The sequence below is a fragment of the Trachemys scripta genome, chromosome 3 (genome assembly GCF_013100865.1).
Source record: "Trachemys scripta elegans isolate TJP31775 chromosome 3, CAS_Tse_1.0, whole genome shotgun sequence".
Classification (NCBI taxonomy): Eukaryota; Metazoa; Chordata; order Testudines; family Emydidae; genus Trachemys; species Trachemys scripta.
Genome location: NC_048300.1, coordinates 96505546 through 96532931, shown reverse-complemented (window position 1 = coordinate 96532931; position 27386 = coordinate 96505546). Strand labels below are relative to the sequence as shown.

The 27386-nt window shown below is 41.7% G+C and overlaps 1 protein-coding gene across 1 annotated transcript in view; it reads left to right on the top strand.

Moving 5' to 3' along the window:
- Positions 1 to 27386, top strand: part of ADGB (androglobin) — a 208931-nt gene that overhangs the window by 172505 nt on the left and 9040 nt on the right. The window contains exons 29-32 of the mRNA XM_034765467.1: positions 677 to 788; positions 19466 to 19653; positions 20797 to 20952; positions 22126 to 22234. Of these exons, the coding sequence (XP_034621358.1) occupies positions 677 to 788; positions 19466 to 19653; positions 20797 to 20952; positions 22126 to 22234 (565 nt within the window). The remainder of the gene's footprint in view (positions 1 to 676; positions 789 to 19465; positions 19654 to 20796; positions 20953 to 22125; positions 22235 to 27386) is intronic.

Here is a 27386-nt window from a genome sequence, read left to right as displayed (position 1 = left end):
CTTACTAGTCACATATCTCTATTGGAAAGTGAATCATATGTCCTCGTCTATGTAATGATCGTGGGGTTCATTAAATAAACTAATGAATGAGAAAGGAATAAAACTAATAAAACAAACTGGAGAGTTACTGTGGAGAACTGCTGCATACAGCCATGCAGTGTTCCCAATCCCCGTTTCCAAGGCACATCTCCAAAATTCCTATGTTCATAATACTGTCCCTTATGAGGAAGCATTTCTAAATGATAATATTCTACAAACATAACTCTACAGTAGGGGCACTCAAAACTCAGTGAGCAGTTGAGGGTTTATGGTTTTATAGAAGAAAAGCAGTCTTTGTGTACCATATGCTCAGGAAAATGTTACATGAAAACCTTCAAGGAGTGTAGTTCCTTATTCTATAGCTCAACTTAGTTTCACTTTGATAAACATGCAAGTGAATGTGCAGTTCTAGAAGGAAATTACAACAATGTAGTTTGGCATTAATACTGAGACTTCTTTTGAGATTCTTGTGAATAATGTGAAATGTATAAGTTTGTGAACTAATTTATGGCTTCTCTTGCTGTAGTTAGGCAGCCTGTGTTCAATGTCTAACAGTTTACTGAAGTACTTCGGGATGTTCATTGTGAATGCGTATTAATGTCATTAGCAAATTAACATATTGCCTTTGGCTTCACAGACTCACAAGTACATTATACAAGCACTGGTGTTGTATAACAGTTGGCCACTTACCGAGAGTCAGTTGGCATTTATCCAGGCACTGAAAGAAATGGAGAAAAATGAAATCAAAGGTATGTCACTTTAAACACACCTGCCAGAGTGTGCAGTATGGTTTGTTTTTTAAAGATGTTGTATTGGTATATCACTTATTTCTATTCAGTAAATACTTAAGATATTTCCATAACTTGTATTATTTTGGTAACAACACACTTTTGTCAATTTAAATAGCAAGGAAAGGGGTGCTATTAAGCTGAAATTTATGCAGTATTTTCTTTCTACAGGCAAAATATGGTCCATGTTTACCACAGTAAAAGGAAAGATGAGATGTTAGAAGGCGGCATATTAACCACCACCCCATAGAACACATTCTTAGCCCTATCCACTATGTGGAAACAAAATGAATAACTTCCTACAGCGAAGCCTAACCCTCAATCAAAAACCTAGGAATTTGTATTTATTAGTATTCATCATCTTTACAGGATATGCAAACAAATGGAAAAATACCATCAACATTTAAAAAAAAGACGGGGTAGCCCAGAGCACAGAACATCATACAATATTTTTCTTAGGGGCACTGGTTAGTTCCAGGCATTAAATATCAAAAGATTCTCTGCCCAATAACTTTCACAGCTAACCAGTCAATTACAAACAACAAAACATAGTCTTGCAACGCATACATTGGGATCTCAGGGCTCAACTTTATACAGGAAGGTAGGACAAGAGTGACTGCAACTATAGTTCTGAATACTTAGCAGGTGTATATAAAGTTGTGTCTTCACTGTACAAGTAAACCAGTGTAAGACTAAGAAAAGAAAAGACTCTCTGCAGATTGAGAATTCTGAACTATATCTGTGTATAATATGAGGTAATAGAGCAATAAGAAAAAGGCAATGTGTCCAGTCACTGGCTCTTTTTTGTTGCTATAAATTCCCCCTCCTTTTGTTTAATCATATTGTATGTTCCATACTCTCAATCCCCCCTTTTCACAGAAGTAAATGCATCTGCCTCTTACCGTTTGCTTCAAATATCTTTCCCAATATCTGGCATTACACAGGCCAATTTCAGTCCCTATTTGGCTCTTTTATTTCAAAAGCTATGCTAATGTGGGTCTGTATTATGACTTGGATTGTCACCTGCCCAGTTAAATCCTTCTAGGAGCAGAAGAAACTGCATAAAATGTGGGGTAATGGTTAAATCAGGTTGCATATGAGTTAACACATCTTGACCATGTGTGCTATAGATTCACCCCCAGAATGCCTAACTCCAGACTCCGTGCCAGAATGCATAATCCAATAAAGCTTAGAAGCTGTGATGATATGCGTACTATTTCTTTAACTCTATAACAGCAAGCCAGGCAGGACAAGGGCTGGGAAAGGTCCTAGAGGAAGCTCTATAAAACGCAGCAGAGAGAGACAAAGTGGCTTTAGAGATAATACTATTCCCCATATTCTAATAAAGTTTCTTGTTCAATATTAGAACAAAGTGACTCTTTCTATCGTTGTCACAGGTCAGAAGTAATTAGTACTCTCAATAAATGGCTTTGAAGTCAAGTAAATTTCTCATCTTTGCTTCCTCTTTTACCTGACCTGGAAGCCTTTTGTGTATATATATATATATATATATATATATATATATATATACATACACACACACATATATGCATATTCTTCTTAGAGTGATTGCACATGTGCATTCCACTCTAGGTGTGTGTATGCCCCAAGCATAGTCGCTGGAAATTTTTCCCTCAATGGTACCGTTGGGGTGGCTTGAATACCCTCTCCTGCTGCATGCCTATAGCATCAGTATAAAGTGCCCCATGTTACCTCAGTTCTTTTTTATCTCCCATGATGGTTGCTGAAACTGCTATCCTTGCTTTCGCTGGCTCTCAAAGACGTCTTCTCTTTTATATATTTGTACATAATTAGCTAGTTGTAAATAGTTTTTGTCAATTTTAGTGTAAGTTGGTAACTTACTGAGTTAGCGATGTTTTTGTCCGTTACCTGGTGCCAAGGCATTCCTCGGTCACCAGGCTTCAAGCCCTGCGCCTCCTGCAACAAGGCTATGCCCCTGAGTGACCTGCATTCAAGCTGCTGGGAGAAGCTCACGTGGGGGACCGCTGCCAGATCTGCTCAGACTTTAAGCCTCACATGAAGAAGGACCAGGCTGAAGTTTTTGCTCATGGAGCAGCACTGAGACCTCCATCTGAGCCAGGCCAGTCTGACTGGACATAGACTGGGCCCCAGCATCGGTAAGGAGCCTACTGGAGTCCCGGCACCATTCACCATCTTCAGTGCCTAAGAAAAGGGACAAAAAACTGTTGGCTGTCAATCCCCAGCACCGAAGACAGCCAGGCATGGAGATCAGAGTAGAGTGTGACCTAAGTCAGGGTACTCCTCTGTCTCAGTACCACAGAAGTCAGCACCATTGACTCTGTCACCTACACAGACACCGTTGAGTCCAGTACCAGATGAACCATCTACATGTGCGATACAACGTGGTACCAACACTATCTCAGTGCCGACCATGTCAGTGGTGTTTGCCACTGCCAGAGACCTTCTATTGCTGTCAATACTGGTATCACTGGCCATACAAGAGTTGGCGGTGTCACTGCTGGCAGTCAGGAAGGAAACCCATTGTTCCGATCATTGTTCGGTACCAGGCCCTTCGGTACTGTCAAAGGGGAAACCTGCTATGCGGATATGATGGCTATGTCTGGCCATCCAGACATCCAGGGGGATCTAAGCAGGCCCTTTGCTGGAACACTCAACAGCACTATACCAGTTCCCATGATCAGAAGTGGATTAAAGTTTCCTGAGGCCCTGGGCCAGAGCAAGTAGGGGTCCCCTCCTCACCTTTTCCACCTGCGGTGCTGCTCCCATTCTGCCCCTTCTGCCTGCGGTCCTGCCCACAGCCCCGCCCCTTTCTGCCTCTTCCTTGGGGGCAGGGCCCACCCCTGTTCCACCCAGGGTTCTCCCATTCTGCCCGTTCCCACACACTTCAGCCCTGCAACCCATTTTGCTTCTTTCTCCCCCTCCCCATGGCCCCAAGTCCAGAGAAGTTCTATCCCTGCACCACAGCCCTGGGGCACAGCAAGGAATGAGAGCTCCTCCAATCCCAGGGCCACAGCTGGGGTCTGGGTGCAGAGGCTTCCACCCTCCACAATTCTGTGGAGTACCAGGATCAGGTCGCTGGGACTTCTCCCATCCTGCCCGGCGCTTCTTCCAGAGAGCGGGTGTGGGAGCTTCCCCTGCCGCCCGGCAGTTTCTGTGGGAGACAGGTGAGGGACACTAGGGCTTCCCCTGTCCAGGGACTTCTGCCAAGGACAGGGTCGTGGGTCGCTCTGGATAACCAGTCCGTGTTTTCAAATGACATATCTGTCTGATTCCTGAAGGGCCTAGAAAGGCTATATCCTCAAGTAAGAGAGCTCTTTCCTCCCTGGGACCTGAACTTGATCTTATCAAAGCTCATGGGACCTCTATTTGAACCATTGGCAACATGTTCATTATTGTACCTCTCCTGGAAAGTGGTTTTCTTAGTGGTCATCACTTTGGCCAGAAGGTCTCGGAGCTCCGTGCCCTCACATCAGAGCCTCCGTATGTACTCTTTTTAAAGATAAGGTGCATTTACGTCCTCCTCCCAGTTTCTTCCCAAAAGTGGTTTCACAATTTCTTAGCAATCAGGCACTCTGTGCCATATGCAAATAGGGAAGAACAGCACCTTTACTCGTTGAAGGTTAGATGATCCCTTGATTTCTACATAAGGACTAAACCATTCCAAACGTCCACCCAATTGTTCGTAGTGGTAGCAGATAGGATGAGATTGTCTCCCAATCTTTTCACAGACAATTTCGTCCTGGATCACTTCATACATTCATACTTGTTACAGTCAAACAGGTGTTCCACCTCCAGCTATCCTGACTGCTCATTCCAAGGTCTCAAGCATCCTCAGCAGCATTCCTATTGCTGATCCCTATTCAGGACATTTGTAAAGCAGCAACCGGGTCTTCAGTGCACACATTCTCCTCTCATTACACCATCACTCAGCAGTCCAGTGCTGATGTCAAATTTGGTTGAGTTGTCCTGCAGTCAGTGTTTCCATGAACTCCAGTCCTTCCACCTATTCAACTGCATGGACATCACCTAGAGTGGAATACACATGTGCAATCCCTCAAAGAAAAAAAACCTGTTACTAACTTCCATTCCTGTTGTTCTTTGAGATGTGTTGCACATGTCCATTCCACGACCTACCCTCTTTTCCCCTCTACATCCCATTTTTCTGAGAAGAAGGAACCGAGGGGGCGCAAGGTCGGCTGGGTGCTTTATACTGGCACTATAGGCACGTGGCAGCAGAGGGTACTCAAACCGCCCCAACAGGTATCACTGAGGGAGAAATTTCTGGCGACTGTGCTCAGGTCACGCACATACCTAGAGTGGAATGGACATGTGCAACACATCTCCAAGAACAACAGTTACAGAAGTTTAGTAACCATTTTTTATTGCTTAAAGAAAGTGGTAGGCAAATGTTCTTTTGATAGCTTTTTCAGTTTGTATGTGCTAGTACAATTATTTATGAATGCCTCTTACTTTTAAGGGGAAAGAACCATTAAGCTTCTCATTACCAAGTGATGCACAACAGGCACTCCTACAAACATAAAAAGGATCCTACTGTTGGGTATAACATAGTGATTTGATTTAACAGCAAGAATATTTGTGAAGAACATGTCTATGACTTACATTTGTAGCTGGTTTTTCAGTCACTGCTGTTCTCTTTGTATTGGCTGGTCTGTTTCATCTAGTGAAACGTTTTTAAAAGGAGGTTTTATTTCTTGCTGCTATTGTCTGAGTCTTCAATTATAATTTTGGAAGATGCAGGGAAATGTACGTGTTACTTTCAGAAGAAGTCATTTTAAACTAAGCTTTTGACATCTAAAAAATTATCATTCTTGGAGAAAATTGTCCAGACAGCATAGGAGCTGCAAGAGGCTCATATGTAGCCTTAACACCCCATCCACACAGTCACATTGGGCTGCACGTTACCTCCATGTACAATGAGCCAGTTTATAGAAGGACATGGATATGACCTATGGCTCTACAATTTTACATCCTGTAGTTATAAAATAATCTGTTTCAGTCCAGAGACTGGAATAATGTCCACAAAGCAACTACAGGGCCATTGTACACGTATCTTGGTCATGCATTAGGGACAGGATTCTGTCCCCACAACTCCAACATCGTTAACTCCCATGAAGACCCATTACTCTCCTCAAAAGTGTCCAAGATGGTGTATGTGACAGAATTTTAAAGTATAAGTAAGAGTAATAGATTAGATTCTTGGTACTTTTAGTTATTCTGCACTCAGGAAACAAGACAAAGCAGCTGGATAATTGCCCTCCAGGGGGATTCCCTCGAACAGAGGGGGAGCCGTGTACATCTCTGCGTAAAGGACGTCAAGTCTGGGGAGGATAGGCCATTGCCATGACATTCTCCCTGACCCTCGCCAACGCAGTGGTCCATATGGACCAGTGACAGCTGACATAACTGAGAGCAGCCATTAGATCATTTTAAATTATACCAGTGGTCATTTCAACCCTTTACTGTCCATACACAAGGATGAGCTCATCCACCACTGAAATGCTGCCACATCTGGAGTGAAACGTTGAAGAGTGCAAAGGAGAAGAAGCTGGGCAATGACTATGTCAGGCTCCTCTAAATACCCTATAGAGTTGGGCATGCAAGGGGGAGCAGGCTGCACTACACCGGCAGACTTCCCCGGTATAACTGGGGGCTCAGGGATGCAACTTGCCTCTCAGCGCTCCCCCTAGGACAGTACAGTTCCACATCACCCCTATTCCAGGCTGTGCCTAACAGGCACAATCAAGTGACCAAGCATAAATTTAGCAATATGCTTTTAAAAATTTCAGTTCTTCCATACACAATTACATACTGTGGTAGAATCAGTCTGGTCTGTAAAAGTTTCTGGATATGTTTCAGAAAGAGTATTAATTGTTTACTATTGAAAAGTGGTGAATCAATTAATCATACTTTTGGTTACATTGACTAGCAAACTAAGAGGCTAGCTAGCTATTAGCTATGTCAGATGGATGGATAGATGGAGCGATGCAGCGTATTTCTAAGAAAGCCCTAATGAAAATCAGTTATTTTGCTTTTCTGGTAGCTTGCTGGCAAAAGCTTCTAAATAAAGACAGATTGGTACTTGTAAGTTGCATTATCTGTCTGTGTGTGCATTTCTACTGCATCTCTCTGCATAATACAGTGACTAGGTGGTAATAAAATTAAGAAAGAGGCTCTGAGGTCAAACTCTGTGCCTCTTAGCTTGGTGCAGTCAGTGTAAAATCAAATATTAGCCACCCTTGTTCCAGGATCTGTGCTGCTTTCTGCTGATGCAGAAGATGCTGTTCTCTGGCAGTGGAGGAGCATTAGGGGCTCAACCTCTCCTTTTGCTGTGCACCCACAAGTACCCAGCACAGACCCAAAAATAGACATCACTGGCCAGGGACGGGAGGCCAGGAGATGAGGTAACTCAGCACGTTGTTAGTGCAGTTTCTCCAGGACTTGTATGGAGCCACCAACAAAGATCAAAGCTGCCTGCCGCTAGCAGAGACAGCAACCATGGGCACACGTTGATGCTGCTTTCAGCAAATCTTCCTTGAGGTGCAGTGGACCTGAACAATGCAGCGAGAGATAGTTTCCATCTGCTTGTGCTAACCAGGGTGACTCTGACTCACTGTACTTAGAAGCTGAACCAGGCTTAGATTTAACATTTCATATTATTGGGCTACACAAGCCCTGTTACAATTTGTCATTAATGTCACTTTCTGTCACTTTCAACCAAATCACATCTAGAACTAAACATTAAATTTAGAAAGATGGTTTAAAATATAAATAACATTTAGTTGGTTGGTTAAATGTTTGCATAGAGGAGTGAAGTTCATGGAGATCTCAGTCAGTGGAACTGAGTCAGACCATCCATTAATAATAGGACATAGTAACATCTTGATCCTTGTACATTATTTACCAGAGTGGTTCCAGAATACCAAAAGTGGCACACAGAAATTAATAATGGGGCTCAGCAGTATTAACTTAATGGCCATAGAAAATTAATTTAGGTTTTCTGTTTACACTTTGAAATCCAACTGGGAATGAATCTGTTAAGGGAGACACCCCAAGGAAATATTTCTTGCACATGCGTCTCATTTGTCTATATCTGATTTGTCGTCATCTTGCACAAACATCCCTCACCCTCTTCCATGCTACTCCATACTCATGGCCCCAAGCCTTGAACTGATCCACAAGTCCTCTACCCTCTCCTCAAGTCCTATTTAAGTCTTATAGGCCATGACACCTATAAGAAAGTAGCAGGTTAATTTTTCCACTTCCTTAATATCTTTGTTGTATAGAGGTTCCAGAGCTGAGAGCAATTTATCGTGGGCAATCACACCACAACCTTGAATGCCTAAATAGGGATACCTGACACTTACTTCATCTACTTCTAACAGTATTTAAAATATATATATATATAAATTGTCTATTCCCCACACTAGACCCTTTGTATGTTACTTCTCTGCTTAGATTGTAAGTTCTTTAGGCAGGGACTGTGTCTTTGCATATGTTTGTACAGCACCTACCAAAGCAGGGCACTGATCCAAATTTGGTCTCTAAGCACTATTGCAATGTAAATATTGAAAAAGAAGAATTTATAAGTAAGAAAGATTTTATCCATTAGGTTTTTATCCAAAGAATGGCTTTAGAATGTCTGCTACTCTAAATGAAGAGAAATCATAGACTCAGGTTAATTAGACAATAAAAGACCTTTTAGGCCACTGTGGCGGGGCGACATCTCACTGGTGCAGTGCCTCCTGCTGGTGTTCTTGGGAATAAGCTCATCCAGCACTCTGAGCGCCCTCTGCTGGCCGATGTCTCACTTGCCTCAGGCCCCCATGTCCCTCCCGGATCCCGGTGCCCCTTACTTTGGGGTTCTGCCCTCCGCAGTACCCCTGCTCTGGGTCTCCCCTCCCAGGGGAACCCCCAACCCTATCTTGCCTCAGTGGCTACTGCCAGTCATCATCCAGCCCTTGCTCACTGGGGCAGACTGTAGTCTGTAATGGCCACTCATCATTGGCAAGGGGGTAGGACCTGCTGCCTTTGCCTATCACCAGGCTGCCCCTCTGCAGCTCCAGGAATTTCATAGGCCTTCAACAAGGCCTGCAGCCTAGGGGTTTACCAGACTAGAGCTCCCCAGCTCCCTTTGCCCTTCCCCAGCACTGCTCCACCTCAGGTACCTTACTCCCAGGCAGCTAGCCCTTCCTACTCCAGGGCTTGAGTGAGACTTTCCTGGCCCCACAGCCCTTTTATCCAGGTCAGCTGTGGCCTGATTTAGCCAGCCACACCTGTGGCTGCTTCCCCAATCAGCCTAGCATGGCTGCTGTTAATCCCTGTTCTTCAGGAATGGGGCAGCCACCCCACTGCATCACCTATTCCATCCCCTCTTCAATGCAGAATTATTTCCTATAGTATATTTTCTAACAGTTTGTCCAGTCTAGTTTTAAATATCCCATTTTAAGGATCTTCCTTCATTTCCCTTGGGAGATTATTCCCCAGCATAGATCTCTACCACCCCAAAAAATCTTCTTTCTTTGTAGTATTAACATCTTTCATATATTTATAGACTGCTATCAAGGTTCCTCTTAATCATCTCTTAGCCCAGCTAAACATATATGCCTTTTAAAATATTTCCTTATAAATCAAACCCATCAACCTCAAAATTATTTTTGTTTCTTTAATCTGATTTTTCCACATTATCAACTTTGTGCTCTGAAAAGGTTTATCATCTGCAATCACACCACTGCCCTGAAGTAAGGATTATCATTTCCATGCTTCATGTAATGCCTCTGCATATGCAACTAAGAATTGCAATGGTGTGTTTTGCTGTCATATCCCCATGCATACTCCCATCTATTTCACTGCCCACTCTCACACGTAAGCCTCTTTCATCATTACTTCTTTCCAATTTCTACCTCCTATTGGATAGCTTTCTTTCAGGTTCTTTTTCCCCATATGTATGTGTGATATTGCAGGGTGCAATCCAGACCAGCGAGGGGCTGTGTCACCCCTGCCCTGCAACTTTGGGTTCCTCACAATGCTTTGCTGTTGTAGCTTCAAACTTGGGTTGCTCACAAACAGCCTGCTAGCATGCAGGTCACACCATGAGTGTCTGTGCATAGCTACAGCCCTGGTCCAGCAGCTCTGACCACACCAGCCTGTCAGCAAACACCAGACACGCTCTGGCTTTCACTGGCCTTGGCTTTCACATGAGGGGTGACCCCAACCCACTCCCAGTCCTGGATTCCCTCCCAAATCTGTGTTCTGCACTGTCCAGCCCTCTCCTTAACTGTCCAGATGTATTAGATCCATTGCCCCTCTAAAAGGTCAATATACAACAATTTGCCACTTTAAATGGAATTACCCACCCAGTTCACAACACTGGATGAGTTTTGTTTAAAAAATAAAACAAGTTTATTTAACTACAAAGAGGGAGATTTTAAGTGAATACAACAAGTAATGAGGCATTAAAGTCAGAAATGGTTACAAGAAAAATAAAGAGAGAATACTGTCGGAGAAAAACTGAGTTCTCACTATTTGTTTTGGTACAGCAAGTCAGATGTTTATTAACTCTCACATGTGCAGAGGGAGAGAGCTAAACAGGTCTCTCAACAGGTAAACAATTACAGCAAGCATTTATACCTTTGCCCCTGCCATCTCCTCCATTACACTATTACCCCTATAACACATTCAAATACAGACAATGCCATAATACTCAATTCCACAATACTTTCTAAACTTAACAAATTAGACTTGGTTCAAGGTGAAGTTCTTTACCACATGTTTCCAGTAACATTAGGGACAAAATTCTCAGGCCAGGATCTGCTCTCAAAGTCCAACAGATATTTCTTTTGAGATGGATAGGATGAGAGAACTTGAGGTGTTTTTGCCCCTTACTTTTATAGTTCAGTCACCCTTTGAAATCTATTTTCCTGACAGTGACCCCTAGATAAAGTTCTTTCCAGCCCAGAGCAAGTAGATATTGCATCTTGTGGGGAGAGGAGTTATGCTGTTTTATTTTTTACTAAGATGCAGATCATCTTTGCCTTCTTTCTTCCACCTGTCACTTCCTGAGGACTCTGTTTACAGCGTATATGCAAACACACATCCCTTTGTTTAAGACAGGTCTTCCTGACCAGTTTTACCTAACTGGGGCTACCTGAGTTTGAATATGTGCCTTTAACATCCTACAGGGGGATTTAATAACTTTACACATAATGTTGCTTCATACATTTCTCAATGATATTATTAACTAGTGAGTTATTAGTTTTCAAATGATATCTCACAAGGCCTATTTTGTACAAGGATTATTACAATAGTGGGTAGGGTGCGAATACAGGGATGCATTCGGTCACTCTGAGCTTACATTCTCTCAACTTGAATCTCATTTGTTGTAGTCTTTATTGCTATTGTTTGTGTTACAGGTGCCCTGGTCAGGATTAGAGACCCATTGTGCTAGGTCCTGTGTAAACATAGAAGTAAAAATATTCTTTATTCAAAAGAAATTACAATTTGTGATAAGGAGCAACATGCTGAGGGGGGGGGGGGGGGGGGGGGCAGGTAATTGATCTATCTCATAATAGACCAATATGTACATATACAACTATATATTTTTTGCAGTTAATCATGAAATATGTACATTCCCCACATGCTTCTCAGTAGCCTGTCCCATAGCTATTGAAAAATTGGCCAGTTATTTTCAGTCATTGAAACAGAGCTGGGCTTTGAGAAGAGATAGTAGCCTTCCAATATAATTCAGTGAGGGCATTCCTTTCGTAAGGGGTAAATGGAAGAAAACACAAAGCAGTTAGTGGGCAGAGCTTCCAGAGAGTGGGAGAGGATCTACTGAAAGAGATGCTGAAGGAATGGTCAGAGAAGCAGCAAGAAAATCAGGGGATGTCAATAACAAACCTAAGGAAAGACTATATTAGTAAGGAGGGAGTAACTGACTGGGACAAAGGAATTAGAGAGGTCAAGAAGGATGAAGAAGGAGAACTAGGCTCTTGGATATAGTCAAGAAAGGGTCAAAAACGAGCTTGGTGGAGATCCAGGGTGGAGACAGATCATAAGCATTTGACCAAAGATGAAAGGGAAAGGGACAGTAGTTGAAAAGGGAGCTATTCCCATGTTTCTAATCTCTCTGGCTCCCTTTGGCAATTTGGTATTGTCTGTGAATTTCATTAACATGCTGTTGATCCCCTCTTCCAGATCATCATTGAGTTGTTAAATAAAATCGGACAACATTGATCTCTGCAGTATCTCACAAGGCTCTTCCCCCAACTGAACAAATTGCCATATGTCATGAGTGCTGAAGTTCCACCAGTCAGTTTTCAGTCCATGTGATAGAGAGAGGTTTTGTGAGATGCTTTACTGAAATATAAACATAGTATATCTACCACATTCTGATCATCCACCAATTTGTTTGATATATACACACACAATCAAATTTGTTTAGCTAGATTTGATCTTTATATATTCATGCTGATTATTGCCCATTGCTATATTATCTTCTAGATGTTTCTTTTATTATTGGCTTCACTATTATATTGGGGACTGACATTGGATTTATCTGATGGTAATTGATAGCATCGCTCTTTTTTGAAGATTATTATAATATTCACTTTTTTCAGTCTTCTTGTATCCTTCCTGATTCCCCAGGACTATTCCAAAATAATTTGTAGGGGTTCAATACAGTTTTTAAGCAATTGTGTTAATATTTAAGGACGTAAATAATTTAAACTAGTTGATTTGTATAAATTCAGATTTTCTAACCTTTCCCTTAGCCATTCTTTACCAATAATTAATTACATTTTTAACATGGACTGGTTTATTCTCTAGTTGACTGAACTTATTTTCTTTATTTCTCTTTTAAAGACATATTTTTAAAAGGAGATTTTAAATCCATCGCTAAATATTTAAAAAAGCAATTTTTCTATATAGGGCCTGATCTTGCACCATTGAAGTTAATGGGAGTGGTGTCATTGACTTCACTGAGAGCAGGAATGAGCCCATGAGGAAGAGATAAGAGAGCCTTTAGGAGGGATTTTTATTAACAAAGGGCCTGCTGTCACACTTTTATTAACAAAGGGCTTCCTCACAAGAGTAGTGTTTGCCACATTAGGCTCCATACAAACATTTTAGACTGGTGAGTGATGCAGAGTATCCTTGTATAGGGATTCATTTTAAGGGCTAAGAGAGATTACTCTATCCCCTAATACTATCTGTCTTCCAAGATAACCCAGTTGTGTTGCACTTTAAACCTACAGGACATATCTGAAAATAAGGTACATTTTAAAGTACTGGAAAATTAAATTAATACTAATATTTAGTGTATGAACCAATGTTACTACTAATAGTAATATTTTATCTGGACAGTTTTGTATAGATGGTATGAAAATACTTAAAATACAGTATGCATATTTGGAACAAAACGACATTGAATATTCTAAACCTCCTTCTGAATGTGAACCCATTATTAAAGCAGTTTGGAAACTTGGCTCTACCATTCTGGGCTCCCCTGTGGTGTAACAAATTATGTCATTTTTCAGAGAGATGGATAGTGCCAAGAGGAGTCATAACAAAACTTAAAGTGAAGGTTGCTTTTGAAACACGATTCATAGATACAGCAATATTGGTATATAACAAAAAAGGACTTTCTCACCATGGGAATTTTAAGAAAACTCCATTGAGCAAGATGGAAAATTCCTGTAACAAACCTTCATGGTTTTTGTTGGTACTTTTTAATATAAGACAATAGTGCCATCTGCAGTAGATTTTTGTACTTAAATTAACTTGTCAGAACAAGAACATGTTCTTTGTTCTTCTTTTAAATTAACATTTGCGTTTGTCTGAGGTTTTTCTTTTTTTTTAAATAATTCACCTTTTAGATGAAGACCAGTAGTTCTCACATGGTCTATACATTATTGTTTCACAGATGTTTAGGTGAAAGTCAGTTCTTTTCACACAATTGTCATTTGTGTTTTGTAAAGTGCTACATATATCCCTAGTGGTACTGTAGATAAATAGTTAATAATAATAGTAATATCCAAGAGATGTGCCTGAGCTACTAAATATTAATCTGCATTACAACCCCCTCAAAGTTCAGAGCTGTTTGGATTCAGGTTTTGGGTTTAGCCCAAGATCTATTTAAGATAGGTGGATGCTAGTACCAGATTTTGAATCTGAATCCAGGTTGCAGGTGAAAACCAACATCTTGCCCAAAATTTTGAATTCCATTGATTAATTTTTGCTATTTTTTCTTTTCTTTCTTAAAATTCCTTAGAGCTGCTGTTTGGCAGTATTTTTTTTTAAGTGATGAGGACTGGGGGGAAAATAGCAAATACTATCTCGGCCATAATAATAGGTTGATTGTTATACATGCTATATCAGGAAATGTCTGTATTGTATAGAAGATATTGCTATAAAGAATGTTATTTAGATTGCAAAGTCAAGTACTTGAAAGTTAGGAAATACCAAATTTTTGATTGCCTGTGCAACCTTTAATTCTGCTCCCTGTATGTCCATCCTGTGCACTGAATGAGGCTGAGATCCTCTGGAAAAAATAGTTGGTGATCATGCAATTATAGACTGGATTATAATTCATAGCACGAGAAGGGCAAATTAAAATTGCATGGGCAGCTCTACATTTGGCATTTTCTAACTTTCAAGTGCTTTGCAACCCAAATAAAAATTTTATTATAGCTTTTGTGTGACCAGAATTGTGACTTCCTGTGTTACCCTTCTCAGCCGCAGTAATTGAGAGTTTTGCTGCTACAGAGCTATGTATCAGCTCCCTGACACACCAACTTATCTGTCCTGCCAGCAAACTCTTCAGGACTCTGCCAGTCCAGACCTTGTCTAACAAGTAACAATCAATGAATCCCAACTCCTGAGATCTCCAGAGATGGCTTTCTGCAGTGTCCAGCCCTCTCACTGAACACTCACATAGGTTATTACGTTAGCTGCTCCCTTAAAGAGATAGTATCCAGCAGCTTATTACCTTAACATGGGTTAACAAACACTGTTTTAATCACAGCATTGAATTGGTTTATATTAAAAGTACAAGTTTATTAAACAAAAAGACATAGGTTTCAGTGATTCCAAGTATGAGGAATAAAGTTAGAAAGGGTTACAGGCAAACAAAAGTAAAAATACTCTTGTAAGACTAAAACCTGATTTAATAAATTAGAGTCTCTTGTTCAAAAAAGTGTTTCTTACCAAGTCTCTTTGACGCCATAGCTGACCAGACTCTCTGGCCAAGACCCTTTGCAGAGCTCAGAGTACTCAGTTCCTTTGCCTCCTCTCTGCTTATCTTTCCAAAGTTCATTGATCCTGCTTCAAGAGGAAGGAAGTCTTCCTGGGATGCAGTGTCCATCCCCCACCGAGATTAAGTGGTCAGCTTTCTCTACTTGCTGTCCTGGTGGCTTTGTTTAGCTTGCATGTTAATGTGCTTTCCTTGGTCTTTTGTCACACCTAGTCAAACAGGTGGAACCACATTCCTTTGTCTGGAACAGGTGTGGCTAGGCACTGCTTGCCAAATACATTTTAAGAACATACTTCCAGCACATATTGATAAAGTCCTTTCTGGATTTACTGTACATACATAACACAAGAATATTAATGATCAGTGAGTTATTAGTTTTCCAATGATATATTACTTCCCATCTTTTGGGTATATATCATGATAACAGTATGTCAACTGGCATTGGGATGCTCTTAGGGTCACAAATTTGTGTGTGTGTTTAAGATAAAGGTAAAAAAAATTGTATGTGCAACTGTAGCAGCCTCCACCTCTTATCATGAATCATCAGCAGGGTCTGACTCCTAAACCTTCAACACTACAGCATAATCTGTTACTATTTGAGCTGCCAGACTAACATAAACTGGCAGTAGGAGAAGGCAGTTTTCCCAGAGTGGGAGGGAAACGGGTTGCTGGGTCCAGGTGCTGGGCTGAAGTCTGGTTAGGGGGAAGCCCTGCCTGGCCCCTCTCTCTCTCTCTCTCTCCTCTGCCCCTGGAGTTGAGGATCCTCCTGACTTGTTTGTTGCCCCCAGAGGAGGGATTGTCCACGGGGGCCATGAGGTGAGTCTGGGGGAGGGGAATGTGGAGAGCCTGATCCATATATCTCTCCTTGCCTGGGAGAGGGGGAAAGCACCTGACATGGTGCTCTTTGGGATAAATGGGCCACTGGGGCCATGCACTGGGTTTAGAGGTTTACAGTGAGTAGAGAACCAAGCCCAGTTCTCTTCCCACTCCTCTCTGACAGCTGCTCTGTGGCAGTTCTCTGGTGCCACTATGGTGGTAGCATGAGCTCAGCCTTGGAATGTTCATTGATTTTTGACAAGCTTCCAGAAATTTCATGAGGCGTACAAGTGGGAGAAAGGAAATAACAATTTTTAATACGTTCATTCTCAGCAAAATTTGAATATGATTTCATGGGACAAAGAAAAGGCACTGTCATAGCCCAGAGGGGTTGCACCTGCCATTTTTAACTGGCCTGCTGCAGACAATGAGCATATGAAAGCTGTTCAAATACAAGGTCACAAGAAACCTTTATATTCTGCCTAAGGTTGTGGGGGAGTCTCCATCATTTGAAATTTTTAAATCAAGATTGGATGTCTTTCCAAAAGAGATGCTCAACCTCAACCAGAGGTTATGGGCTTGTTGCAGGAATCACTTGGTGAAATCCTGTGAAACTGGAGGTCAGACTGGAGGATCTAATGGACCCTTCTAGCTTTGGCATCTATGAAATGGAAATTGTTATGCAATGTAAATATAGTAGTTGTTACCAGATTCCTCTATTCTGTCTTAGTTCGTGACTGTCAGTTATCAGTATATCAAGCTTCAGGGTTATAAAATGACCATGTTCTGTAATTTACTATCCTATGATTGCCACAGGATCAGTAGCCCACTTGTGTCCTTGATGCTTTCCTCCATTGTCTCTCCCTCTTTTTTCCTATCCTATTAGGTTCTACTTCAGCAGGGTACTTAAGCACCTGTCTAATTTTAACCATGTAAGTAGACCCACTGAAGTCAGTGGGACTGGGCTCTTGCTTAAAGTTAGGCAGGTATTTAAGCCCTTACTGACTCAGGGTCTTAAGGGACCAGTTGCTGTACCCAGTGCAAGAGCAGGAGAACTAAAACTGGTTTTACACTACCTTTGTAACTCCCCAGTTCCGAAGCTAGCCAGGTTCTGAGCCATTCTTGCAGCCACTAGATCACTCTGGAGCACAACATAACAGAACCCCAGCCACGCCCCATTTTACCTTTACACCAAGAGTTTGGGGGGCAGGAATTGACGTAGAGCTGCTTATGCCAGCCCTGTGCCACCCAGGGATTCCTTCTCACAGGGTGTTAGTTGGACCAGATTTACAGCCTCTTTCCACCCCTGCAACAATGCAAAGGGACTGTAGCTGAGCCAAGAATCTGGCTCAGACTTTTCAGTGTTAGTTTTTAATTAGGTGGAGGTGCTTATTTAAAAATATGGGAAATTCATGTATTAGGTTCTACAAAGTATCCCCAGTAGCGATCTCTCGGCTGCCCATCACTGATGTCAACACACTACAATTCAGAACCCTTCAAGGTCTTTCAAGAAGTCAGCAAAAACTTGCAGCATCCCAGAATGCAGATGACGGTATCAAGCATCATTTACCTAATGGCACTGCCTGTCTCTAATGTATTCAGATAAATATAAACTTTTTATATATAAATATTTTATCTTCAAACGTTAATAATTCACAGAATAGTGCACATGCCCCAGCTTGATTTATTGTGGTAATATGCTATGGTAATAGGAAATTAAATAGAAAGTCATTAATGTAATGATATTGTAACTTCAAGTTATATCATCAATATTTATTTCATACTAGCATTTCCTCTAGAGTTTTTATTATTTTCAATATTTACAGTGACTGCTTTAATTTTTGCTTTCATTTGTTAATATATGCTTCAGCGATCTTGAGTCAATTTAAGCTTAGCACTGCAGTGCCATCATATATTATTTAAATCTAGTATGAGAAGACTTTTTCTACATAATAAAAATATTTCAGAGTGTATGCATTTCTCTGTTGTTTAACTTATCTTTTTATAGTCCCATATAACGCACAGGAGGAGACTGCAACAGTCTTTCCACTGGCTTCAGTGGGCTTTGGATCTGACCCCATGGCAGGATGGCTTGCACTCAGTTGAAGGGGTGTGGGAGCATAGTTATGGCACTGCATTTGACACTAAGGACTTGTTTACATGTGGGATAATACACACGCTCTGAAGGGTGTGATTTACAAAGTGCACTAAAGTATTGAGCATTACTTGGTCTGTGTAGACCCTGCTGGTGCACACTGAGGGTTCCCTAGTGACCTTAATATAGCTTTGTTGAAACAGTACTATGTAAAGCACACTGGGGAACCTTTAGCGAGCACCAGCAGGGTCTACACTGACCAATTGATGAGCAACGTGTTAGTGCACTTTAGGAATCACACCCGTGTAGTGTGCATACTCTACTGTGTGGACAATCCCTAAGAAAGGGGGCTTTGTAACAAAAATATTTCAAGAAATATTGATTGACAGGCTATAAAATAGTTACATTTTCTTTACACTCCACCAATCCCCATTTCCCAAATCTGCCTTTTTAACCAAATCTAAATGTTCACCATAATCTTTCTGTATATTTCAAGGCATATGAAGTGGTGATAAGATTCAGATTTCAAACTCAAAGCTTTTTAGCTCTCTGAGACAGTTGGAGATCTAGCCCATTGTTCAATTCAACACAAACTCTGTGTGCTATTTCAGGTTTCTGGATTTTTCCTTTTTAAAAACAAGAATGTTTAATGTAAAAACATCTGTTAATGCACACATAGCTAAGGGAAGATACCTCAGGAAGTTCAGTTCTGATTTTCTCAGCATCTTTTACTCTGACACACTGCCACATACAACACATAAATATTATGGTGCATTCAGTAATGCAAAATATGTTGGGATTGACATCAGAGCCATGACTTTGAATTTCCTGACTTTAGTGTATATGAAATTCTTTAAAATGTTTCTTAATCATTGCAATATTTTGCTTTCCCTCTCCCCTATATTTCCCATTTCACTCTCCATACTTGTGGGCAATAAGAGGTGAAGCTTTACCCCACTCCGCCCATATTCACCCAATACTGTGGCCAGCAAAGCACTGCTGATGTATCAGGTGATATATGCTGCACCAAGTATTGGGCTGGCCTATGTGACATTTGTCTTGAAACATGGTGGGGAACCAAGAGGGAGATTGTGGTTTTCTGAGTCACAGTTTGATTTCTGGGCTGCTCCTGGGTCAGTGAAACAATGCACTGCCCTGTACTCAGGGTGTTGCTATGAGCCCTAAGTAAGGTACTATTTAAGACAAATAAGGATATCAGAAGCTGGCCCTTTCTAAGACAAGTATTAAAGTTTTTCTTGCCCTAAGATTATTTTTCTCCTTTTTCTGCCAAACAGTGCTAGTTCAGTGCTTAATATCACAAAATCATTAACTGGCTTGTCTTTTTCTTTTTGTATTGTTGAATGGCTTCTCTGTTCCATCCTGGATATAACATTTGTTCGCTGTTGGCAATGGTGTTATATAATTCACGCAATCCTCACAACGATGTATGGATAGCACATGGTGAGAAACATGATGAACCCATTGCGGCAGTAAACCAGGATGGTTATAGCAATTTTGAAGGGCCAAAATCTGCAAGCACTCCTAAAACAACTAGAAAAACAAAAGATAAAGCAACTGAGAAGGCAGAAAAAGAAAAATCCAGTAAAGATAAAACGGCGTCTACATCTAGACCGGAATCTCAGGTAAGAGTAAATCCAGGAAGCCTGTAAATAATGTCTATGTGCAACCCCAACATTTCCTATATGTTCTTTGGCACAAAATTATATTAACTTTCCCTCACTTGGTGGTTCCATATTTATAAATAAACTCTGTCCTCATACAGGGTGTAAAAGTGCTTGCAGGCAGCTAAACCAGAATAACCGGGACTACATATATTACTCTATGCCATGCTTTGTCTCCTTCCTAAATATGTAGAAATGTTGGACTAGATGTGTAAAATATGTTCATCTTGTGTTATATGATTGATGTATTTGTTTGGTCACAACACTATCATTTCGGAGACAAACTACAGCCAGCCCCTTTTGGAGATTACATGAAAGATATGTTGATCTCATGACTTGCACTTCAGGGGAATTCCNAAGCATATCAATGTTAAAAATAACTGTATCTCACTGACACTAGCTTACCAATGAGATAATCATTTTGGAAAAGGATGGTAATTTTCTGCCTAAGAAGCCAATTGTGCCTGATCGGTGCAGGTGCAGAGCTCCTTTTGAATACAAAAACAACAAGGAGTCTGGTGGCACCTTAAAGACTAACAGATTTATTTGGGCATAAGCTTTCGTGAGTAAAAACCTCACGAAACTGAAGAAGTGAGGTTTTTACTCACGAAAGCTTATGCCCAAATAAATCTGTTAGTCTTTAAGGTGCCACCAGACTCCTTGTTGTTTTTCTATTCAAAAGGAGCTCTGCACCTGCACCGATCAGGCACAATTGGCTTCTTAGGCAGAAAATTACCATCCTTTTCCAAAATGATTATCTCATTGGTAAGCTAGTGTCAGTGAGATACAGTTATTTTTAACATTGATATGCTTGAAATGGAATAAGAGAACTTTCATGACGATTTAATTCCAGCCATCTGGTGTGCAGCCACTCCCTACTGAGTGTGAGCACACCCATGAACATCAGAGGACGGCATTAATAAAAAAAGGCTTCCTTTGGCAATCACGCTCTACTAAGCAGTGAATATCAAAAGTGTGCAGGACTCTCAAATAAGTGGGAAATTATCAAAGAGCAGAAAAAAATGACTAGATCCTAAAAAGAAATAATGAATGTAGACTAACCAATAAGTTTAGTTCACTTGCTTTATTCCATTCCACCTTCAGCAGTCTGATCCGAACAAACCTTACTGGATCTTGCGTCTAGTCATTGAACAAAGTGAGGCAGAGGTGCTGGAACTGAAGAAAGACACAGAGAGAGCAGATGAGATCAAAGCCATGAAGCAAGCATGGGAGTCTGCAGAACCAGGAAGAGCTGTCAAGGTAATCAGAGCTCATCCTATTACAGTTTCATTGTGTAAAAAGTCCCAAGGGTGGTATGTGTCAGAACAGTGCCAATTAGGAGATCTGCATTCACTCCCCAGGAAGAGGGACAGTGTTGCATAGTTTAAAGAGTGAGAAGTACCGATGGGAGTGGATTAACAGACTTCCATGGGGACAAACCTGTAAGGAAATGCTTCATATTCATTACTTGATCCTACTCCTGCAATCAGACCCACACAGCCCGATCCTTGCACTTGTGAGTATCTGATTTTGGAAACACGGCCCAAATTTCACAGAGAGAGATTTTGAAAAGCTTACTGAGGAAAAACATTGAAGTCAGGGGTAGTTCTTGCCTGAGGAAAGACTTTTGGATTTGGCCCACAGTAAACAGTATTTTTTGTTTATTATTACCTTTTACTGTTGCTAAACCTAATGAAATGCAAAAACAGTTTTTAGAGAATTTTTTTAGTTTTCCAAAAAACAGATCATAGTATTAAGAATACAGTCCAAACTTCTACAGAACCTCTCATTGCTTGTTAGTGAGTAGCACTTTAAATTCTTGTTTTTGTAAGTGTTCTGTTCTTTATGGTTAACAAAAGGTTGTTTTTACTGTGCAAGTGCTAACAGTTAAACAGCACCAAATCTAAGGGGAAAAGATATTTGTTTAAATATTTATTTTTATTGCTGATTTCTTATGTCAGTTCACACACTGACACAATATATGTTATATGATGCCATAACAGGAGGAAAGGCAATGTGTAAAACAGGCATTGTTTCTCCAGACATATTTGCAGCACTAAATCTGTGTAAAAATCTCAATTTTTGCTTCCTGCCTCAGGCAGAGTTATAAACAGCCTACTGATGCATTGTTTTTAGATGATGCAGACAGCATGAGTATCATATATGTGGCATATACTGTATATATTCAGTATGCAAAGACTGTAGTGATAAGAAAGTCAGCCACTTGAGTTTTAAGCTGTTAATAAAATTGTATTGCGTCCTCTTCATTTTACTGAACCACAATCATGAAGACTTATTTAGGGGCTCCTGCCCATTCACTTAAGGAGCGCTTGACATAAATCGCAGTGTCACTTATTTCCCATGAATATGGCATGTTAAAACTAAACAACAGATGTTTTTAAAACATATATTGAAAACTGTTTTGTTTTCTAGGCTTTTCAGGAACGCATGCACTTTATTAATAAGTGCACACCGAAGGGTTCCACAGAGCCCACGGCTGAGCCTGAAAGTGTCAGTGTTGCACTGGGCCCAGGAGAAGGAGGTATGGGTATAACTTTGCTGCAGAAGAAGTTGTCCTACCTAGAAGAATTCTACTTTAAAGTTATTCAGAAGGAGTAATTACATGGCAGGCAGGAGGTTGCAGAAATGAAAATTCTGTGAATCACAGTAGTACAGACTTTCCCATGATGCATCCTAACATATGGCCCATGTATGTCCTAGCCTGTTTTTTAATACAGACATGTGATCCTAGGAGATTAAACATCCCATTGTTCATTACTCTTTTGATCAGAAAATGCTTTCTCATTAAATGCTGATGGCAAATGGATGACATAGCTCTCATCAAGGTTGTTCAGTGCACGTTGGGGTTCTAACTAGTAAACACTACAATAGTTATTTATGTATGTTCCTTGCAAAAACACATATCCTATTGAGCTATGTTTGATGTTAGAGGTCATAGCTGTAGAAATATTAAAAATGAATTCAGAAGCTGAAATAGTCACTGTGATTCAAGGACATTACTATCTCTTGATGTTCATTTTCTGTTTTAATATGATGCTTATGAAAAGGGCCAGACCGACAGTTCTGGAAAGTGAAGTACTAACCACAGAGCACATGCAGCACATACTGTAGCAGCACAAGCTTCTCCACAGACTCTACAAATGCCATCCAACTTTCTGGTAGGGCATATTTCTAGGGGTAGTTCAGTTTTCATTCCCGAACGATCGCTGGACTCTGTGGGAATTCCAACAAAGGTAAAATTGTCCTGGTGGTTATTTTGTTGCAGCAGCTTTCTGCTAAGAATAGTACTGAGATCAGTCCACCAGAGAGTACACAGTATCAAATACCCAGGGCCGGCTCCAGGCACCAGCTTAACAAGCAGGTGCTTGGGGCAGCCAAGGGAGAGGGGCGGCACCTGCGGCAATTCGGGGGCATCAGGTCCCTCACTGCCTCTAGGAGCGAAGGACCTGCCACTGAACTGCCGCCGCCGATCGCAGCTTTTTTTTTTTTTTTTGCTTGGGGCAGCAGAAATGCTGGAGCCGGCCCTGCAAATACCAATTTGATTGTAACAACTTTGGTCTCTGCGACTGTGGGTGGAATTCAAAAGTGTGACTCATATGTGCAAGAATCAAGAATATGCCCACACCCACTCATTAAACTGTTAACATTAATACATTGCCAAATAGAAAAATAATTCACAACTGTACATTTCAGAACATAAAGCACAAGAGATCGTCACCTAGCCCACCATGTCTTGTGTTTTATATGTACACTGCAATAGCTACTTCTTACATTCTAAATGGAGTTAAATCTGGAATTTTTATTTCCTTGTATACTGGATTGTAGAATAGAGTCCCTATAACTGCGGGTTATATGAGCTCTCATCAGGCGGTATGTGAGAAAAATCCTGTAATGGTGAACTTATCCCTTACAGACCTTTTTATTTTTCTGTTTTCAAAGGTATATTATGACCCTATTTTAGATAGGGGTATGCAGTAGACTACATTATTTGGAAATGGGTATGCAGCCTAAAACATTTGAAAAGCACTGCGTTAAGGAATACACAGTATTGAAAAAATTCTGGGAAGCATTTCCAGCAGATTAACTTTCTGAGTAAAATTGTATCATACTCATTCAGTAAATCAGAAATGTTGATCATGTGTTTCATTTATCCTGAACCTGCTGATTACCCATCTTACTTGACACACATTTATTATTTTTAAAACCACAACTATATTTCATTCATATAATATAGTTCAACTGTTTTGGGTCTGGAGTGCTCAGAACATGAGTGCAAAATGATCATTTGATTAACACGGTCACCAACCACGTACTGAATGCCAGAATTTGAACTAAATTGAGCATGTGGGTTCTGATCCAAAGACTCTTGAAGTAAATGGGAGACTTTCCATTGATTTTGATGGGCTTTGGAGCGGTCCCTTAAAGAGTGGCAATTGGAAAGAGGGGCCTATGAACATTTTTGTGTGCAGTATCTTTGTAATTGTTGTTTTGTTCTGGAGAATAGTTATCTGATGAATAGCTCCAAAGGCACTTACAATTCTTCCTTTAGCACTCTTGCCAGACCACCATGTAGAAGGCTCCTTCACTACCCATATGCCGCATACACAGAACCATAGGCCAGCTACCACAAATAAGGTACAGTAGGCCACAGCCAGCTGATATTCTGGGGGAGTGGCTGTCCTGGTAAAGTCCATCTACCATGACATTTGTGTGGGATAAGGAAAAGAAGATGGTATAGTTCTTGTACACAAGGCTAGATTAAGGCAGAAGCACTGTGGACCTGGGCCTAGGGGCGCAGCTCCTGGAGTCATGGTATGCCATCAGGAATTCAGCTTTAATTTTTAAAAAAGTTATGTTTCTAGCCCTCATGCTTGCAAAGAAAAACTTGAAATGTGAATCAAGTGTAACTGATGTAGTATCACTTGCCTGAATCTGCAGACAGCATGCGTAATAGCTCTCTGAGACATATGAAGTGGGACACGAACTCTCTGACAGACAGGAACATCTTAATGGGTTGTTGACTTGAAACCCAGTGCTATCCAGGGTCCTCCCCAACACTACCCCAGCAGAGGACCGTGGGCTAGGAGGAGAAGAGAACCTCCTTTCTTCCATCCTGTCTTGGCTCTGCTGTGATGAAAAAGGCCTCCCCACGTTGCTCTAGTGGGTAGTAGCTGAGGCCTCCAGGACAGACCTCAGTCCTTTTTAAAACAGAGACTAGTGATCCAGAGAGGGGGGAGTCCCAGTTTGACCAAAGAGAAGTGATGGTCCCCACCCAACACTAACCCAGACTGGACTCTTGTGTAGGTGGCTTCTCCTTCGCACTCAGGAAAGGGCCACAAGGGGTCCAACATTAAGCCAATCTAGCCCTGTTTGTATTTAAGATTAAAAATTCAATGGCTGAAAAAGACATCAGCAATAAATGAAAATGTTCTCCTCCCTGCCTGATGTACACAGGAGAGCAAGAACAGTGAAGCTTTCTGAGTAAATTAAACTCTAATCAAACCAAAACAATCTTGATTCATTTAATCCCATTGTCACAGAATGACATAGTGTTATGCACAAATTGTGTAATAAAAAACACAACTGATATCAACCTGAGGTAAAGTTGGAGCTGTAAAGAGAGGAAGCATTGAACATGTATAGATTTTTAAATATCCTGTTTAAAATCTTGAGTTTTATTCAAAGTACTATATCAGCAGTTCTGTGAATTCTATTTCCCTCCCCCCTTAACAGGAACTTAGAGTCAAGTAATCAGAATGGAAAATAGGGAGTTTAGATATGCTAACTAACTTTGTGATTAGCTTTAGAGATGCCAATTTAGCGATTAGATTTCAGTAGTGATTTGGGCCTTCAATTTAATTTAATTTCTTGCTATTTATTAATTGAGTTTGTCATTATACCCATATACACAATTTAGGAGGATCGTGTAGCAGGTGAGAGCAATTTTTTTAACAGCAATGAATGCGCATATAGCTTTTCATATGAAGCATTTCAAAACTCTTTTTAAAAATTAACTTGAAACAGCTACAGATATCTGCAAATACTGACACAAATGCTTCCAGCCTCGGAGTAAAATCTTTTAATGCTCAAGCACTATCTTTCTTGTTGCTGGGGAGAACATTCCAATAATATCTTTAAAAGCCTCTTGTTGGTTGCTGAATTAAATAAAGGAACCAGATACTTTCATAGAAACAAACTATAGTGAGCACCATTACATCTTGAAATTTGTAGTCAAATTTACCACAGCTTTTGCAGCATTTTGTAGTCAAAGTAAAAGGACTACAGCAAATACCACAGTGTAGTGTTTATACAGTGGTGTGATTAACATCACCCTGGTGGAAGCCATGACCCCGATGGATAACTATGTGGTGGCCAATAGTCCAGTCTCACCGACACCGAGGACAGGGGCTCCCAGAACCAGGACACCGAACCCTAGCGAGGGCCATGCTAGGAGAGGAGGCTGAGGATGGCTGACCCAGCTGACCCCCTTTGGATTGCTCCCACCCAGAGGACATGACCATGGTGGAGCAGAGAGGAGACCAGTATTGCCAAGGAAAGGGGTATGCCCCACTTGGAGACCCTACAGTCCCAGAAGGGAGCCAGCTGCCTCTGACCCTGAAGGGGAGCTGCTTCAAGTGTGCACAGGAAGGGCATTTTAGGCGTGAGTGTTCCTTCATGGATTGCAGCTATGGCCTGACATGGATGGCAGGCACTAGATATTGTAGGTGGGGCCCAGCCAAGATGCTGCTGCAGGTATGGGTCAAAGGAGCTGAAGTGATCGGCCTAGTAGTCTCCGGGTGTAACTATTATATGGGCAACCATGATAGAGTCCTCCAATATGTCAGATGCTCCGATCTACCCCGAGTGCATCCATGGGGACGTGTGACTCTACCCTGTGACAAACGTGCAGCTGAGGGTAGGAGGCCACATGAAGACTTGCAGAGTCAGCCAACAGCCACCCTGATCTATTTGGTCATCTTAGCGCAGGACTGGAAGTGGATTGGGGAGCTCCTCAAGCAGTGTAACAGAAATCCCCCACAGAAAGCAACCCAGAGCTGGAAACGAGCAGGCTTATGGGTCAAGACATGGCAGAAGACCCTGGAGGAGGGCTCCTCTGGACAGCCAGGGACACCAACTCAGCAACCCGCTAGCTCTGGGGACACCTGAAGAAGTAAGCCATGATTGGCTACCAGAAGATGAGGAATTTGTTTGGGAACAACAGGAGGACCAGACACTGAGCCCAGGGCCAGCTTTAGGAAGTGCGGGGCCCGATTCGATGGGGCCCCGGCAGGGATGACACACCCAGCGGCGCTCTGGGTCTTCTGCGGCAGTGAAGGACCCACCGCTGAAGACCCGGTAGGGAACCACCCAGTGAGTACATCCCCCCCCCCATCCGACCCCCACGCATGTCCTGCCCCCCTCAGAAACTGCAACCCATCAACACCCCCCCCCCTTCCTTGTCCCCTGACCACTCCTTCCCAAGTCTCCCCACCCTAACTGCCCCCCAGGACCCCACCCCCTACCCAACTTGCCCTGCTCCCTGTCCCCTGACTGTCCCGACCCCATCCACCACCACCCCAACAGACCCCCCCCGAAACTCCCACGCCTACCCAACCCCCCCCTTCCCCATCCCTTGACCTCCCCCTAGAACCTCTGCCCGATCCAACCCCCCC